The following is a 16,820-nucleotide window of genomic DNA, read 5'->3' on the forward strand; positions in this document are numbered from 1 at the left end:
TTTGGTGCCTTATCTCGAGTCCTCGGGGGAGGGGGGCCCAGGGGGGAGACCTGGGGCACACTTGCCCCTCCCTCCCTCCCACCCCCTTCCCAATATTTGGTTTCACAGCTGTAGTTAAAGCTTGGGATTTGGTTATTTTCCCCCTCCCAGGAATTTTCCTTTTTTCTTGTTTTTCTTTTCCTAGTTATGGGGGTTGGATGGGGAGGGTCCCCACCACCCCGGCTGCACGGGGGTCCCTCCACCAATGTCAGGGCATTGGCCCCATCCCTGCCCCCTGCTTCCTCCTCTCCTCTCTGCCCCACTCCTGGTACACTGGGGTAGGGGAGAGGTCCCAGGTGGCAGAACTTGATGGGGAGGAAGCAGGATGAAGTGGGTGGTGGTGAGTCCTGGATTTTCTTTCCTTTTTTTTCTTTTTTTTCCTTTTTTTTTCTTTTTTTTTTCTTTTTCTTTTTTTGGTCTAGAATCATAGTTTTTGTTTGAGTCATCTCCACCATGCCTTCCATGCTGCCTGTCTTCTTGGAGGGGTTTTTGGTTGTAATTCTTTTCACTTGGCTCTGCTCAAATGTCCTTCCTATCTGTTCAGGAGCCCTTGGCCCCCTCTCCACCCTTGGGCTGGGGCCTAGGCCCTCTTGCCAGTCCCTTCTCTTCAGGAAATAAAAATGGACAAACTCAGAGGTAGGGTAAGGGCAGGGAGTCGGTTCAGCGGAGATGCTTACATTCTGGCGAGGATGGGTCGATGGCTTGCCAGGCCCCATCAGTGCCAGGGTGGGAGGGGCAGCCACTCCACCGCTGCCCAGACAAGGCACCCCAAGACCCCCGAAACAGCCGAGTCTCTGCTGTCTCCGTGGCCCAGCCCAACAGTTTCATTTCCCGGGTGGGAGAAGGGAGACAAGAAAGAAAGACAGAACGCTGAGGCCTCGGGGCCCAGGGTGGCTTCTGTCCGAGGCTCCGTCTTCCTCTCCTCGGAGTGTCCAGCAGCACCGCCCATCTCCCAGGGCTCTCCCCTCCCTCTGCTCCTGCCCAGCGAGGGGCGGGGGCCACTCTGATTTCAATGGCTCGCGTCCTTCACAGCAAGACTTTGGTTTGAGGAGAGACACAGAAAGAAGGAGATGGAGAGAGGTGAGAGAGGAGAAAAGGAAGAGGGGGAGAGAGAAAGGAGACAGGAGAGAGGACAGCCTGAAGAGAACAGAAAAAGAACTCAAAGGAGGAATCAAACCACCCAAAAGTTTGTTAGTTTTCCTTCGTCCATTCTTTTTTGCTTTCTTATTCCTTTTTTCCTGTTTTTTTTTTTTAAAGCTTTTTCAGTTGATTGGGGGGGGTGGGGAGCTTGGGGCTCTTCACCCCTGTCCCTGACACCCTCTCTCAGCCCTGCCCACCCGCTTCCATCCACCCTGGCTGAGGGACAGGCCCTGCCCCAGCCGCCCCCCTCCGGCTTTCCCGAAGACGACGTCCATGAGGTATTTGTGAAGAGAAAGAAGCATCCGTCCTTCCATCCGCCTTGGGGACCAAGGGCCTGGACCACTGGTGCAGGGGCTTGGCTCCACCTCGCGGCTCCTTCTTATTCTTTGAAGAGTCCTCGTCTTCTTTCCCTTAAATATATATATATCTATAAATTCTTTTTTTTTTCTAGTTTTAATTTATTGTTTGTTTGGTTTGTTTTTGTTTTTGGTTCAAAACTTTGTTGGCCTCCACAACAGCAGGAGGGCAACGTGGCTCCCAGCAGCGTCTCTCCTCTGTCCGCCGAGATGTGTCCAGGGCTGGGCAAACACAGGGTCCAGCCAAGACTCAAGGGAGGTCTTATGGGAGTGGTGGCCACCACAGCGCCCTCTCGGGTGGGGACCACGGGTCATGGCACTGTCCCCGCCACAAAGACCCTGATGGGGACGCCATCTCGAGGAACCCCACCACTGGGGTGCGTGCGTGTGTGCATGTGTGTTAGGGGAGAGGAAGAGGCATCTGCCAGTATCGGAGGGGCACAGGGTGGGAAGAGCGAGGTGAGTTCTCTTTTTGGTTTCTGGTCAATGTCAAAGAACGTGAAGGATCCCACGGATAGGCACTGGAATATGAATTTTTTTTTCAAAGAAACTGACAGACAAGGATGGGAAAAAAAGACAACTTGAATGCCCTCACCTCATCCCCTCTTGCCTGAAATTTCCACCTTCCCATGAGCTAGGGATGGGGGTAGATTCCAGAGCAGAGGAGGGTGACAGGGTTAAGGGGGGACGTGTGGGAGCTAGAACTTGGCAAAACAGCCTAGCTCACCCTCCAGAGGGAAAAGGGTTAGGTACAAGGGGTGAAAAGTCATCCCAGGCCTTCCCCTGAACTCTCCCCTGGCTGGGGGAAGGAGGAGGTTAAAGCAAGGCCTCCTGCCCAGGTAGGGAGAGCTGGGGGCCAGGGAGAGGGGGGACACATGATAGGGACACATTCTGTTGAGCGAAACGCTAAAAATTCTGTACATCCTTTGGATGAAGCTACTGAATATTTGGTGTAAGGTTGTTCAGGCCCTTTCTCTTTCACCTTCTGGAAAAGAATATTTGGTGGGTGGTTCTGAGCCTACCCCATCGGCCCCAGGCTGTGCCCTGTCTTCGCTGGCCCAGAGCTGGGGGCTGGGGCTGGGAGGCTGGCACATTCTCTTTTTCCTTCTCTGCCCCCAATAGGGGAGGCTTGGCCCCACAGCCAGGGGCTCCATGAGGTCCACCCTGCCAAGGCTTCTCTGCCCCTGGCTGGGGTTCTTATTTGGTGTCGTAGCAGTGAGGGTGAGCACACCGAGGTCTGGCTCGAGACTGGTTTTTGGTTTGTTTGGTTTTGTGAGGGATTTTTTGTTTGTTTTTGGTTTTTTTTTTTAAATGTTTGTTTTTCACCTCTGGTTCCTTTGGGGCAGCTGGTTTCTTTGTGATTATTTTTGATTTTCTTTTCTGTTGGTTGGCTTCCTTTCTTTCTTTCTTTTTGGTTGGTTGGTTTTTGTTGTTGTTTTGTTTGTTTTTTTGGTCTTTCCTCCCTTGTCACTCCTGCTCCGAGGACCCTCTGCGCCCCCACCGTTGGTCTCCTCGCCCTCTTCCCAGGCGGGGGACGGAGGCAGGGGTCAGAGGAGTAGGAGGGGAGGCATGGCGGGCCCTCACTCAGGCTTGGACCCTGCCTCGGGCCCCCCTGGGCCTCCAGGGGTCTGTGCTGCCCCCTCACTGCAAGTGGAGGAGGAGGACGAGGACGAGGACGAGGAGGAGGAGAGGCCAGGAGACTTGCTGGAGATGGAGGCTGCCACGGCTGCAGCGGCTGCAGAGACCAGGCCCACACCTGGAGGAGCACTGAGCAGGGGCAGCCCGGCATGGTTCAAGAAGAGTGGTGAGGTCACCAGGCCCGGGCTCCCTGGGGCCGCGCCGGCCGCCCCCAGCACCAGGTTCCCACTGCTGTCAAGGCTGGTAAGGGGCAGGGTTCCACCAGAGGCCAGGGCTGGCGGAGAAAGAGAGAGGCGGAGCTGGGGGTGCCTTCCAGCATCCCACCCACAGTGCCCCGTCTTCCCATCTGCCCCACTGACCCCCATCAGCACCCCTCACACCTTCCCCAAAGGTGAGATGGTTTTGAAGAGGCGAGCGATGCAGTGAGCAGGGGCAGGATGGCATGGCTGGAGCTGCAATGGGGAGGGCTCGAGGCCCCGGGGGACAAGGCTGGTGACGATGGGAGTGACATGAGGCAGCACGCACCTTGGATAGTGGCCAAAGGGTTGTTGCTCATGAGGGCTGGACTCAGCCCGGAGCTCAACCCCACCATTGTGCTTCTGCAGGAGGCAAAGCAGAGGCATTAGCAGGGGCAGGGACCCTCTGGCAGAATTGGGGAGCAGCTCCCCACCCTGGAAGCAGCAGCAACCCTGCTTCTCCCACAGCCTCCCACCTGCAGCTGCCCACTTACCCCGTGCTGGGGGTCAGGCCCGACAAGCCGATAGCCGAGTGGCTGCCTTGAGGGCTGGGATTTGTGCTGTTGGTGGTGGCCGGGGGTGGGGGAGTGACAGAGGGGATGGAATTGAGGGGGGGCGCAGCCCCGCCCCCGGCCCCACCCCCTCCAGCTGTCCGGCTTGGGTGGAGTGTCCCCACAGCTGAGGATAAGGTAGTAACTGCCAAAGAGAGACAGACAGATGGAGACTTCAGCTTCCACTTATCCTCCACCGAGGTCGGCTCCTGCCTGCCTTCCCTGCCCAGTCCCACTGATCTCTGTCAGAACACGTTCAGCCCTCCTGCCCTTTCTTCCTACAGCCATTTCCTTGTGCCTCTGCCACGGTGACAGCAACCACAGTCATCACAGTAAGAGCAGCTGCCACACACTGAGCCTGTGCCCTGTGCCCGGTGTGTGCTCACCCATTGCTTACCCAGCCCTGAACCTCACCTCAGGCCCCTTTATACAAAGAACCAGGGGTGCCCAGAAGACAGAGCCCTGTGGCTCTCTCTAGGGGCCAGACAGGGAAGTGCAGCTGTGCACGCTGAGGCTGAGACAGCTCCCAGCCCAGATTCAGGCCAGACACACAACCACATTTCCTGGCTCTGTCACATTCCAGCTGTGCCCTTGGGCAAGTACCTTCACCTCTCTGGCCTTCAGTTTCATCATCTGGGAAGTGGGGAGGATAACAGAACCTATCTCATAAAAAGGTGTGAGGGTTAAATGAGTCACTATTCTTTATAAAGAGTTTAGAACAATGCCAGGCACACCCTTACTACTCCATAAACTTCCACTTATTATTTCTTAACCTGCGAAGGGACAATATGGCGTTTGTTTTTATATTATTCTTATATATAGTGTTAAACATGCCGTACCCCAATAAGGGGGAAAGGAGGCCTCTGGGTACAAAAGTGTGTGTGTATATACACACATACACATACACGCACACACACATACACATCCTTGAATGTATATACTCAGGGATATAGCTTCTGTATGTATTATATATTCACAATAATTTTATAAAAACTGAGGTTCAGAGAAGTAAGGTCACTTACGGAGTTCACACAGTTTATAACGGCTAGAAAAAGAACTCAAGTTCATCCCCTTTTATCAACCCTATGCTTTTCTCATATGAAATTATGGAGCAAAAGAAGCCTGAGCTGCTCTGGCGGGGAGGGGTGAGGCTGCCCTCTCCCCTTTCCACTCCCATCCCGCTCCCATCTCCCCCAGGCTCAGCCTTGAGGCCCACAGATGCCCTGAGCCACTTGAGAACCTCAGGCTCAGGTCTGCAGTGTGTTCACCCAGCACCCCCACCTCCACCCCCGTCCTCTGCCCTCTCTGACCTGTTGTGCTCAGACTGCTGGAAGCTTGGGACAATGGCAGGGTCCCGGCGCCCCCCTGGGGTGTGACCTGGGGAGAGAGGAAAGAAGGTATAGTTAGGCCACTATCTTCCAGCAGCCCCCATGGTGCTCCCAGTGGGTACAAGCCCCATGCCTCTGCCTCTGGGATGGGTAAGAGAGGGATTTGGGGGGCAATGTTGTGTTTGTATCATGCCAGGTGCTTTCCATCAGCTTTCCTCACATTTGCCCTAGTTGAGCCACAAACAGGAGGAAGTCATTCCCAACTGAGTGCTCCCCCACCTCTCTTCTGACACAATCCAGTTGCAGGTATGATGTGTGTGTGTGTGTGTCTGTGTGTTCTGGGGATGGGTGAGGGGTTGCTATGAGGATAAGGCGTGTCTCTGTATCACAGTGTGGGACTGTCATATTGCTTGATTTTCTGGGACCATCCACTAGTCTCCTCCTTGGCCTCCCTGCCTCCAGTCTCATCCTGCCATCAACCCCAGAGGCCTCACTCTAAATGTGACCCAGTCCCTCCCTGTTCAAAACTCATCCTGGGCTCCTCAATGCCTGTGGTTCCAGTTTAAGTCCCTCAGCATACGACTTAGTGTCTGGCCCCTTCCTGTCCCCCACCCCTCCTCCACACTCATTCATAAACTTTCTGGCTCCAACCACACTAAATCACAGTGGAGTTCCTCAAACTGGGTTCAGTACACTCTGGCTTCCAGGCTTTTGTGCACATCGATCCCTTTGCCTGTTCTTCACATGGCTGGCTAACTCTCTCTTGTCCTTTATGACTCAGCTCAGATGGCCCCTCCTTCCTTCACATCATAGGCTCAAGGCTCCTCTGGGCCACTTTTGCTCCTCTCTGTAGAGTCATAGCCCTTTCCACAACTAGACAGAATAAAGGAAAGTCCCAGAGGGTCTGATCCTGAACAGGCCTGTGTGTGGCTGTGGACCCGAGTGCACACCCAGGGGTGTAATAATGTCCCTGCCGGTGTCTGTGGTTGTGAACATGTGTGTAAGGGGGGATGCCTGTATCCCCTACCTGGGATCCATCCCCGTGTGGGTACATCTTGTGATAACTCTATATTGAGCTATGTCAGTGTGGGTCTGTAGGAGCTTGTATCCCCATATAAGACCACAGAGCTCTGGGAACTTTGTGTCCCAGTGTGACTGTGCCCCTCCCATGTGACAACCCCCCAAGTGACTGTCCCTGCCTCCATTCTAGGCACTGTGGACAAACAGGTAGTTGTGCTTCATGCAAGGTGCCTGCCAAGGGGCAAAGATGTGCCAGAGCTCTGTACCCCCTTCTCTCACAGGGGCTCTCAGTACCAGATGGGGGCTGTAGCTGGCCGGCTTGCCCGGGCTGGGCAGCATGGGGGCTGCGCTGCAGGGGTTGATACGTTTCTCCTTTTGGCGCCGGTTGCAGAACCAGACGCGGATCACTTCCTTCTCCATGTGCAGCTGCTCTGCGATCAGCAGGATCTCCTCTGAGGTAGGCTTCTGGTTCTGTGGGCAGAGGGCTTGTTAGCCCTGGGCCCATCCTCCCGCCAGCCCTCAGGGCCACTCAGGAGGGTGGGGCCTCACCGCTAGAAAACTCTTCTCTAAGGCGAAGCGGACGTTTGTCTCGATGCTGGTCCTCTTCTTGCGTCTCCGGCCGGGGAGCCCATCGAAACCCAGGCTGGGGCTGCTCAGCTGGTTGGGACTGGGCAGGCTTGAGTCCACAGACATAGTCTCTGTGTCATGAAGGAGACGAGGGTATGAGAGGGCGCCTCCCTCCGCCTGCTGCCCGCCGCCCACCGCCAGCCCGGAAGCTCCAGCCCAAGACCCACCTGCGTCGTTGAGCCACTTCTCCAGGAGGGGCTTGAGTTTGCACATGTTCTTGAAGCTCAGGTTGAGGGCCTCGAAGCGAGAGATGGTCGTCTGGCTGAAGTCATTGCCATAGAGCTTGCCCATGGCCAGGCCCACGTCACCCTGGGCCAATGGGGCGGGGATGGGGCTGCGGTCAGGGCCGAGCAATGGGCTCAGCCCCGCCCACTAGATTGCCACGCCCTTCACCCTGCCCAGTAGGCTGCTATGCTCCTTCCCCCTGCCCTCCAGCCGGTCACACCCCTCACCCCATCCACCATAAAGCTACGCTCTCCACTCCGCCCACTAGATGAGTGTGACCGGTCACCCCGCCCATCAGCTGGTCACGCCTCCCTGTCTCCCCACGCCCACCACCTGTCCTGCCGGGTGGTCCCAGACCTGCGTGAAGCCCAACTTGATGCGGCGTTGCTTGAAGGTGCGAGCGAACTGCTCCAGCTCCTCCAGGTCACTGGGCTCCTCGGGGTGGGATGGTGGCTCCAAGCATTTGGGGGGCTGCGGGTGCGAGAGGTGCGGGTCGGGCAGCGTGGGGCGGGTCACGGCCTGGTGGGGTGGGCAGGTGGATGGGATACAGGACCAAGCACCAGGACAGGGCTCAGCAATGGCTGCGCAGTCCACCCTCTTCCTGCAGACTCCCCTCCACCTGCCCCCAGGAGACCCCCTCCATACTCCTTGCCAAGCCCCATCAAGATGACACTCTGCTGTCCTCTGAGGGTCCTCTCACTGCGTGGAACTCTTTTCACATTCCCTCCCAGCCTGCAGACTGCCAGGAGGAGCAGCCAGCTCCTTTCACCCAGGGGCTCTTTTCCAGGAGCTGGGGGTGGTGGTTTTATCCTCCTCTGGGGCAGGGAATCAAGGACTGGCTCTGCTACTGGATTGCTGGTTAACTCAGGCAAGTTTCTTTATCCCTCTGGGCCTCAGCATCCCCCTCTGCAGAGCTACTGAGGCATAATTATGGCTACTCTGCCTACCCCACAGGGTTGTTGGGAGAATAGGGTTAAAAATGAGTAGCCTGCAAGTAAAGTAAAAGTATATTTTAAAATAGACAGGGAGGGCAATTGGGAAGATTTACAAAGAAGCAATAGCTCTCTCATGGAATGCTTCATTTCCATAAAAATAAAAGATCTAAACAGCAGGTGTAGGGATGTTGGGTGCATAAGTCCTTGATCCATTACCCAAAACCCTGGGGCCAGGTGCATTTTGGAATTCAGACATTTTTCAGATTTTAGAAAGCCTACATGGGGCATATACCATAGATAATTTGAAATCCCCTATCAGGGTCAAAGCATCACCCCATAATTGGATATATCAACAGCTGTCAGCAAAGCACAAATACCACACAAGAAGGATAAAGAAAAGTCACACACTCCCTCACATCAGGTCAAGGCAGGTTTTGCAGCCAAATGACTCCTGGTGCCCACAAGAACAATCTGATTTTCCAAGCATCTTCGATTTCAGAATTGCAGCTAAGCCCTGTATCAGTCTCTAAACTTTTCAGGTTTTCTGAAATAGTTCCTATATTTTTTGAAAGAGCTGTTTTTAAACTATGGATAGGAGGGAACTTTGAAGTCTGTAATCATGAAAGATTATTATTAAAGTTTAGAACCCAGGCAGCAAACTGAAAGAAAGGGGACAGGCAAAAGGATGCCAAAGCAGCCTGGAGCGCTCATCCCCTGCAGGAAGGGGCCTGAGATCTGGACAGTGACCAGCTGCCCACTGCTGCCACACCATGTGGGTGCAGATCCAGCCTTCCCAGAGCTTCTGGTTTGTCAAAAGAAGCTGGGAATCTGGCATTTTCTAGAAATTTTGTTGATACCTAATTCAGGGGACTGAATTGGTACCCAGCAGACAGTTTGGTCAGGGAACCCTCCATTTGGAGTGCTGGAAGGGACCCAAAACATTTGTGACCTAAAGACTTGTTGTGAACCCTCTGAAATTTTGTGTACATGTACGTTTTGGGGCCAGATACAAATCTTCCATCAGATTCTCAAAGGAGTCTATATGCCTGAAAGGGTTAAGAGCCACTGGTCTGTCTAAATCTCCTCTGTTCTGTAGAGGAAGAAACCAACTCAGACAGGGAGAATGGCTTGCCTAGGGTCCCGCAGCAAATTAGTGGCAGAGCAGCACTGGGCCCCAGGTCTGTTGACTCCTGTCTTGGTCCCTGTGGCTGTGGGGTGAGCCATATGGAGAGGACCCTCACTGTCCCGTTACTCCACCTCCATTCCCCCTTGCCTTCAGCAGGCCCTGCTTCTGGCCCAGCCTGACACACTCAGTGGGCTCTCTCACCTGTGTGGGCAGCCCTGCCCGGGGCTGGGAGGTCAGAAGAGCTCCCTGGGTTTGCTGAGGTAGCTGGAATAGATTTGGCGTCGGTAGCAGGCCTGGGGAGACAGGAAGGAATGCACAGGGTGAGAGGGGCTGGGGGAATGCTGCAGAGGGGTCGAGGAGGCCATCCAGGGTGGGGGCCTTACCTGGCTGACTCTGCTGGGCCTGTGGCAGCAGGAACTGAGCAGGTGGCTGAAGGTGGTGACCCGGCACAAGCACCAGCTGCTGGAGCTGGAGGAGCTGCTGTATGTCCTGCCAGGGAGTGGGGTGGACAGAAAGATAGCCTGAATCCTGGCCTGTCTCCTCCCTCTGCATTGCCTGAACCCCAAAGGGTGCTTCACAGGACGGGCTGGCAGCAGGCATTAAAGGATGGAACACAGATCTCTGGACAGCATCCCTGAGCTAAGGGCACCCAAGAGACTTCTCCTAACCCTGGGGTGCTGGAGCATCCTACATGGGTCATTACAGGAGGGCTGGCTCTTTATTTACTTTTCTTTCTTGATGAAGTATTTGCCTTGTCTTATATTCCCCCAGAACAAATAGAATCATTTAAAAATGTAAATCAGACCAAATCTTCCCTCCTTTTAAAACACTCCCAAGGCAAATGATTTCATGTCTGGAATTAGCTTTAAAATACTCCAGCCCATAGTGGGTGAGTAAATTGGTAAAATCACTTTGGAAAACTCTTTGGCACTATTATGAGTTGAATTGTCACCCCCCCAAAAAAGAGGTATGTTGGAATCCTAACCCTCCCAGAACCCCAGAGTGTGACCTTATTTGGAGATACAGTCTTTGGAGAGGATCAAATTAAAATGAAGTCTTTAGGGTGGACCCTAATCCAGTATGACTATTGCCCATATAACACAGGGAAATCTGGAGACAGACAAACATGCAGAGAAGGAAGACCATGTGAAGAGATGCAGGGAGAAGACAGGTATCTATAAGCTGAGGAAAGAGGCCTGAACAGGTCGTTCCCTCCAGACCCTCAGGAAAAACTAACCCTGCCTACATCTTGATGTTCATGTTCCATTTGCATGTTAGAAGTTTGGGAGGTAGAGACCAGACAGTATCCAGGGGTCTTCTGGGGAGCTGGCTGTATCATATTCAGTTTCTCAGTTTGGGAACCTGTTATATGCATCTGCTCAGTTTGTGAGTCTCACTGAGCTGAATACTTACAATTTGTGTATTTTCCAGTATTTGTTATACTTCAAAGAAAAAAAATTTAAGGGGAATGAAGCAGAGAATGGGAAGGAAAAAAATCCAGCCCCTCCACCAGAAAAGTAAGGAGTGTAGATAAAACAGAATTGGCAAAATGTTGATACCTATTGGGCTGGGTGAAAAAGATATATTATTCTCTCTACTTTTAGGCTTGAACATTTCCAAAAGAAAAAACAAAACCCCCTTAAACACACACACACACACTGGCTTCTTGTAGCCCACAACAATACAATCAAAATTCCTCACCTGCCTGCTAAAGCCCTTTACACTGAGGCCTGTGCTAGTCTTCCTGACCTCAACTCCTACCTCAGGGCCTTTACACATGCTATTCCCTCTACCAGGCAGTTCTAGTTCTTTTACTCCTATCTAAGTCTGTCTTGTCACTCAGGTCCTAACACAGAGTTACCTCTTCAGAGATGCCCTCCTTGACCATCTGATCTAAACCAGCCCACTGCCATACCTCCCTCTGTCACCTCCATTTCACCTCCTTCATAAGACTTATCACTATCTTAATGTCTCTCTCTTTCTGTTTACTCTTTTTATGGTGTCTCCCTCACTGATATATCAGTTCCATGAGAGTGTGATCTTGATGGTTTTGGTCACCGCTGTAATCTCATCACCTAGAACAGCATCTGGCACCCAGTAGGTGCTCCATATATATTTGTTGAGTAAACTAAGATTCATACTTCATAATTTACTTAGCCACTTTTATATGTAGTATTGTACTTACAGACACAATATTTTTCCTTCTGGGAAATGGGGTGGAGGGCTGATCAATTGCTACCAATGCTATTATTATTCCAAAGACCAATTTAATGCTCCAGGAAGTGAACAAACTAGGAAAATATAAGCAACTTGACACAAAGGGCTCATTTCTGTAATATATAAAGAGCAATTATAAATCAACAAGAAAAAAATTACCCAATAGTAGTCTGGTCAACAGACAGATCTGGTGACTGCCCAGCAAAACAAATACAAACAGCTCTCAAGGAAAAAAGTTCAGATTAACTCACAATAAGGTAAACACAGCTACAACTGCACTGAGATACTATTTTTACCTATCAGATGGGCAAAGATAACAACAGTGCATGACACACTATGTTGGGGGCATGTGGGGAAACAAGTACTCTTGCACATGGCTGGTGAGAGAGTAATCTGGCAATGTCTACCAAAATTACCAATACACATAACCTTTGTCTTAGCCATTCCACTTTGAGGAATTTATGTTAGGGATATACTTGCACTTGTGCAAAATGACCTCTCTAGAAGGGTACTCCCAGCAGCAAGCAGTGTTTTCGCGAAAGAATGGAAACAAGCTGACTGTGCAGCAGAGAGGAATGGGCGAATGAATTGGGTGGAATACTATGCAGTCATCAAAAAGATCAAGCACACTCTTTGTCCTGATATGGAACAATCTCTAGGATGTCCTGTTGAGTAGAGAGCTGAAGAGGCAAAACAGTGGGTATACACTTGGTTCTTGTTCTAAACTATTAATTGAACCATAAACCCTCCACTGGTTTTCATCAAATTTGGAATATAATCCAGCTCCTTGCATGGCCCTGCATGACCTGGCCTTCCTCACCTCCCATGAATCTCTCACTGCCTAACTGTCATCCAGCCACATTGGCCTCCTTCCTGTCACTGAGGCCAAAGAGAAGTCCCCACCTCAGGGCCTTTGCACATGCTGTTCTCCCCCTCTTCTTGATCTGCACATGACTGGATCAAGTCTCATCATTCAAGTCTCTATCAAATGCCCCCCACCCTCCACCCTTGCTCAGAGAGGCTTCTCCTGACCACTCACCCTGACAAGGAATCTTCCTTTCCTCAGTCACCATCTTACATTATACTCTTCCTTCCTTCATAGCAGTTATCAGCTTCTAGTCTGCCTCCTCAAGAAAGGCTCGTGCCAGCTCCATGAGGACAGATTGTCTGCCTTATTCCTCACTGTATCCCATACGCAGAAAGCTGACTGGGCATGGTGGCTGGTCACCAAATGCTGGCTGACTAAAGGAATTAAAGAATGAGAGAGATGATTCCGGGTGAACAATGAGCTGGCTCAAGACTTGGGGTTAGCCAGTAGGAGGCCCCATTTCTCCACAATCTAGAGCCCTCTGACTCAGTGCCATCTGAAGCCACTAGGGGGCGCGTCAGGACCAAGTCAGCTGGTAGAGAAGTTAGCATAATGGGAGGTATACCAGCGCAAGCACCCAGCAGGGACTCTGGCCAGGATATTTAGTGGGTCATCTGCTAACCTGTGAGAAAAACAAGCACAGAGGGCTAGCACAGCCCATTAAGGCCAAAGGGAGGAGAAAAATTCTTGCTCATAGCTGTGTTCTGATCCCTGCCTTACCCCAGTGCAGTTGCCTAACAGGCGATCCATGAATTTTCAGTGAATGGGTAAGGGGAAACTTAGGACTGGTGGTGTATCGGTGCAGACTGTCTGTGCTTTGCCACAGGTGGGATCTAGGCCACAGACTGGGGGCAGAAAGACGGAGACACGTGGTTTATATGACACACGGCAGAACTGCAGTGTAATCGCCCACTTTCCTATCTGGGCTTGGTTCCACCTGGTGGGGAGGAGGCCACCTTGAGAAGGAACTAGAGGAGGCTGACGCCTCAGAGCTGCCCAGGTGCAGTGCCTCACTCCAGCGCACAGGGCCGACTCTCCATTCCCTGGTATGCTGTGGCAGCCACCACATGAACGTTGACACTCACTAGCCATCCCTGATATGGCAAATTATGACCAGTTCTGGACACCCCGTTCTCCCAAGATGTTGGCAGCCTATAGTTAAGTCTAGAGTAGGGAGGACAGGAAGGGATGGGGTCTGGGGGACCATGTAAATTACACTTCAATCGACTGTGTGCAAAATGAGGACAGCTTCCTGACCCTGGCTGGTTATCTACTGCCTGGGGAGGCAGTGAGTATCTGTCCTGGGGGCCACCTGGGTGCAGTTGCCCTCCCACCTGCCCATAATGGTGCAGAGAAAGCTCCCACACTGGGTGGGAGGGCAGACTAGGGTGGTGCAAGGGTCCTTTCCAACTGAGAACCTCGGGGGTTTGCTTCTTGCTGTGTAACTTGAGGGAAGCCAGCTTTCTCTTCTGGGCCTTGACTGTATAGGGTGACGATGCTCAGTGTCCTGGAATGACCCTGGCTCTGGAGACAGCCAGAAACTTGACTCTGTCCTTCACACACCGTGAGACCATGGGCAGTTCCTTACCCTCTGTAAGCCTCAATTTCCTCAGGTGACACCTCAATAATTCTTACCTCATGGGGCTGTTAAATAATAAATAAGACAACACATACAGAATGTTTAGCTTGATCACTGGTTCACTTCAGTGGTCCTCCATAAATGGTAGTCATCTTTACTGAGTCATTTCTCTCAGGGCCTCAGTTTTCTCATCAACAAAATGGGGGTAATAATGTCTGACTCTTCACTGGGTTGTTTTGAGGCCTGAGTAATGTTACCATTCTCAAAGCATTTTGGAAATCACAACAGAGTCCTCCAACACAGGCACTTGCTACCACTGGGCCCTCATGCCACCCCCTCCATGTCACCATGCTCAACCATAAGCTCTTGAGGCAGGGAGCCCCACTAGTCCATGTGACAGTCTGACAACTGACAACTTCCAGCTCCTGCCCAGAATCCCCACAGAGCTTCAGCCTCAAATATCCATCTGCCTATCTGATGTCTCCACTTGGGTGATGAATAGGCTCTTAGAACCCGACTGTGTCCAAAGTGAAACTCCTGGTTCCCCAGCCCCACCCTCCAAACACCCAGTTCCTCCCCTGTCTTCCCCAACTCGGGAAACCACCTCACCACCACCCAATCGCTGAAGCCCAAATCCCGGAGTCACCCTTGACCTATCGGACCATAGGAAATAGCATCCTGGACCCCACCTCCACCCTCTTCTTCCACCTGGATGCCTGCAAGGACTTCTCACTTGGCTCCTCGCTTCTACTCCATCCCCCACAGTCCGTTTTCCCTGCAGAGCTGAGGAAGCTTTGTAGACAGTCAGTTGGGGCAGGCCCCTCACTTGCTTAAAGCCCCTCAACAACCCCCATCATACCCAGCACACATTCCAACCTCCTTGACCTAACCCATGAGCCCCTGCCTGCCTTCCCGTCTCACCTCTTACTTGTCTCCTGTTCACTGTCTCTGCTTCAGTCATACCACCTTCCTCAGTGTCCTGAACAAGCCAAGCTGGTTTCCACCTCAGAACCTTTGCACTTGTTGCATTACCTAATTAAGCTCTCCCCCTGGCTTCTTCATGCCTGACTCACTCAGGCCTTGGTTCCCCAAGGCCACCTTCTCAGTGAGACTCTTCCTGACCACCCCATTAAGCGTGGCTTCCTCCCTCTATGACAGCACCTTGTTTCATCTTCTTCATTACACTTACACTAAAACCACCTTGTTTTGCTGGTTTGTTTACCTGTGTACCGTCTGTCTCTCCACTAGAATATAAAATCCTCAAGGGCAGCCACTTGTGTCTTGTTCACAGCTGTCCCCTCAGGGCCACGAATGGGCACCTGGTATATATACCAGTGCTCAACGTGTTTGTTGAATGAATAAGTGACTATGATTGCTCCAGTCCCTCCACTTAAGGAAGCTCTAAAGGTTGTGGGTGGGGAGGTGTGGCAGACAGACTTAGCCCGTCTCTAGCATAGAATCTTCTATATATCCCAGTCCCCCAGAGGCTGGCCCTGTCATATGGAGCCCAGGAAGTCCTGGAGCGTGGGGCAGAACACCATGGAACAGAGAACAATTCAACAGGAGAAAATAACACCTACACGTGGATTGCGTGTTACATCCCACGCTACCTCATGCTAAAATCCCAGGATAGCTGAGCAAGAGCAGATCCCAACCCAGGAGTCCTGAAGTGACCGGCCCGCCTGTCAGCACAGCTCCTGGACTCCAGGGCCTGTGGGTGCACTGATGACACACCTCCAGGTGGGTGGCTGGGCTGACCTAGCACCCACCACCCCTTCTCAAGCAGTAGGACCCATCTCCTCCTCTCGGGGACTTGCCCTCCCCCACTTTCAGGTGATATAGTCCAGGTGGGGCTGACCCCACCCTCTCAGGGATCGGGGGCACCAACTCAAACCTGGACCGTGGGTGTTTTATCTCCTCAGGCAGGCAGGCTGCAAGTCTAGCAGTGCTGGCACCCATCACGCCTGCCCCAGAAAGAAAAGGGAGACAGATTCCTGGGGCCAGGCGTGATATTCCAGACTGAGCCTTTTCAATCATCTGAGCCAAATATTCCCTTTTTTTCTTTAGTTGCCTGGAGTGGGGTTGTGGCCCAGCTGGCACCCCCTTCCAGCTCATCCTTTGCTGGCTCCCACCCCCCAACTTCCCGAGCCTACCCTGCTATCTCACTTTGCATTCCCCATTCTCATCCCTGGACCCTTCTCCCAGCTCATCCACCTGGTAAACTCCTACTTGTCCCACCTCATTCAGATACTGCCTTCTCCCCGAAGCCTTCCCTGACTCCCTCAGACACGGACTGCCTTTCTTTTCCCACACTCCCACCATATCCAGCAGGTTTCTCGGTAAACCCTTCTTCACTAGGTCCTATCTGCCTTAAAGATCTTGTCAAGCTTCGTTTGTGTGGTCGTATTACAAAAATAGGGATTCCCTTCCCTTCCACTCTCCCAATACAAAATGATGTTTTAACAGTTAATGTAAATTTTCAACCAATGCCTACCCTACCCCAGACATTCTGAATCACTCCTCTGGAGAGATGTCTTCCCTACCCTTCACTGAAAAGCTGCAGCGAAACATCCTTCATAGATTCAGTAAACATCCGTGTGGCACCCTCGGTGGAAAGCATCCTATCGAGCATGGGACACACAAATTGTAAAACTGTATTATGACCATCCCTTCCTTCATCTGTACGAGCTAGGGAGATGCACGGAAGGTTCCTGCCAAACTGTTTAACCGATATTACTTTGGAAGCTGGCATTAGAGGGACAGAAGGGGGACTTCCCCTTCGTACTTTATGTAATTTTAAAGTGATAGGGCTATGGGCACTTTCGACTTTCTCAGGACTTTTTAAGTAAAACATTTCTTAGTGACTCCATGGTGTGTCTGTTTCCCTACAAGACTGGGAGCCCCTCGGGGGCAAGGCTGGGTCTGAGTCTCTCCT

The 16,820-nt window shown here is 52.1% G+C and overlaps 1 protein-coding gene across 6 annotated transcripts in view; it reads right to left on the bottom strand.

The window, feature by feature from the left end:
* Positions 1-2,050: 2,050 nt before the first annotated feature.
* POU2F2 (POU class 2 homeobox 2) overlaps positions 2,051-16,820 on the bottom strand; it is a 29,079-nt gene continuing 14,309 nt past the window's right edge. For 2 of the 6 annotated variants that reach the window (XM_072966979.1, XM_072966981.1), the window contains 10 exons: positions 9,605-9,710; positions 9,423-9,514; positions 7,518-7,631; positions 7,103-7,244; positions 6,858-7,006; positions 6,603-6,779; positions 5,271-5,337; positions 3,904-4,105; positions 3,699-3,772; positions 2,051-3,447 (listed from right to left, as the gene is read on the bottom strand). In XM_072966979.1, the coding sequence (XP_072823080.1) occupies positions 3,116-3,447; positions 3,699-3,772; positions 3,904-4,105; positions 5,271-5,337; positions 6,603-6,779; positions 6,858-7,006; positions 7,103-7,244; positions 7,518-7,631; positions 9,423-9,514; positions 9,605-9,710 (1,455 nt within the window). In that variant the 3' untranslated portion in view covers positions 2,051-3,115. Of the gene's footprint in view, positions 3,448-3,698; positions 3,773-3,903; positions 4,106-5,270; positions 5,338-6,602; positions 6,780-6,857; positions 7,007-7,102; positions 7,245-7,517; positions 7,680-9,422; positions 9,515-9,604; positions 9,711-16,820 lie in introns of all 6 variants that reach the window. The other 4 variants (XM_072966980.1, XM_072966983.1, XM_006208607.4 and 1 more) reach the window with 2 other exon arrangements.

Source organism: Vicugna pacos, chromosome 9 (genome assembly GCF_048564905.1).
Source record: "Vicugna pacos chromosome 9, VicPac4, whole genome shotgun sequence".
Lineage (NCBI taxonomy): Eukaryota > Metazoa > Chordata > Mammalia > Artiodactyla > Camelidae > Vicugna > Vicugna pacos.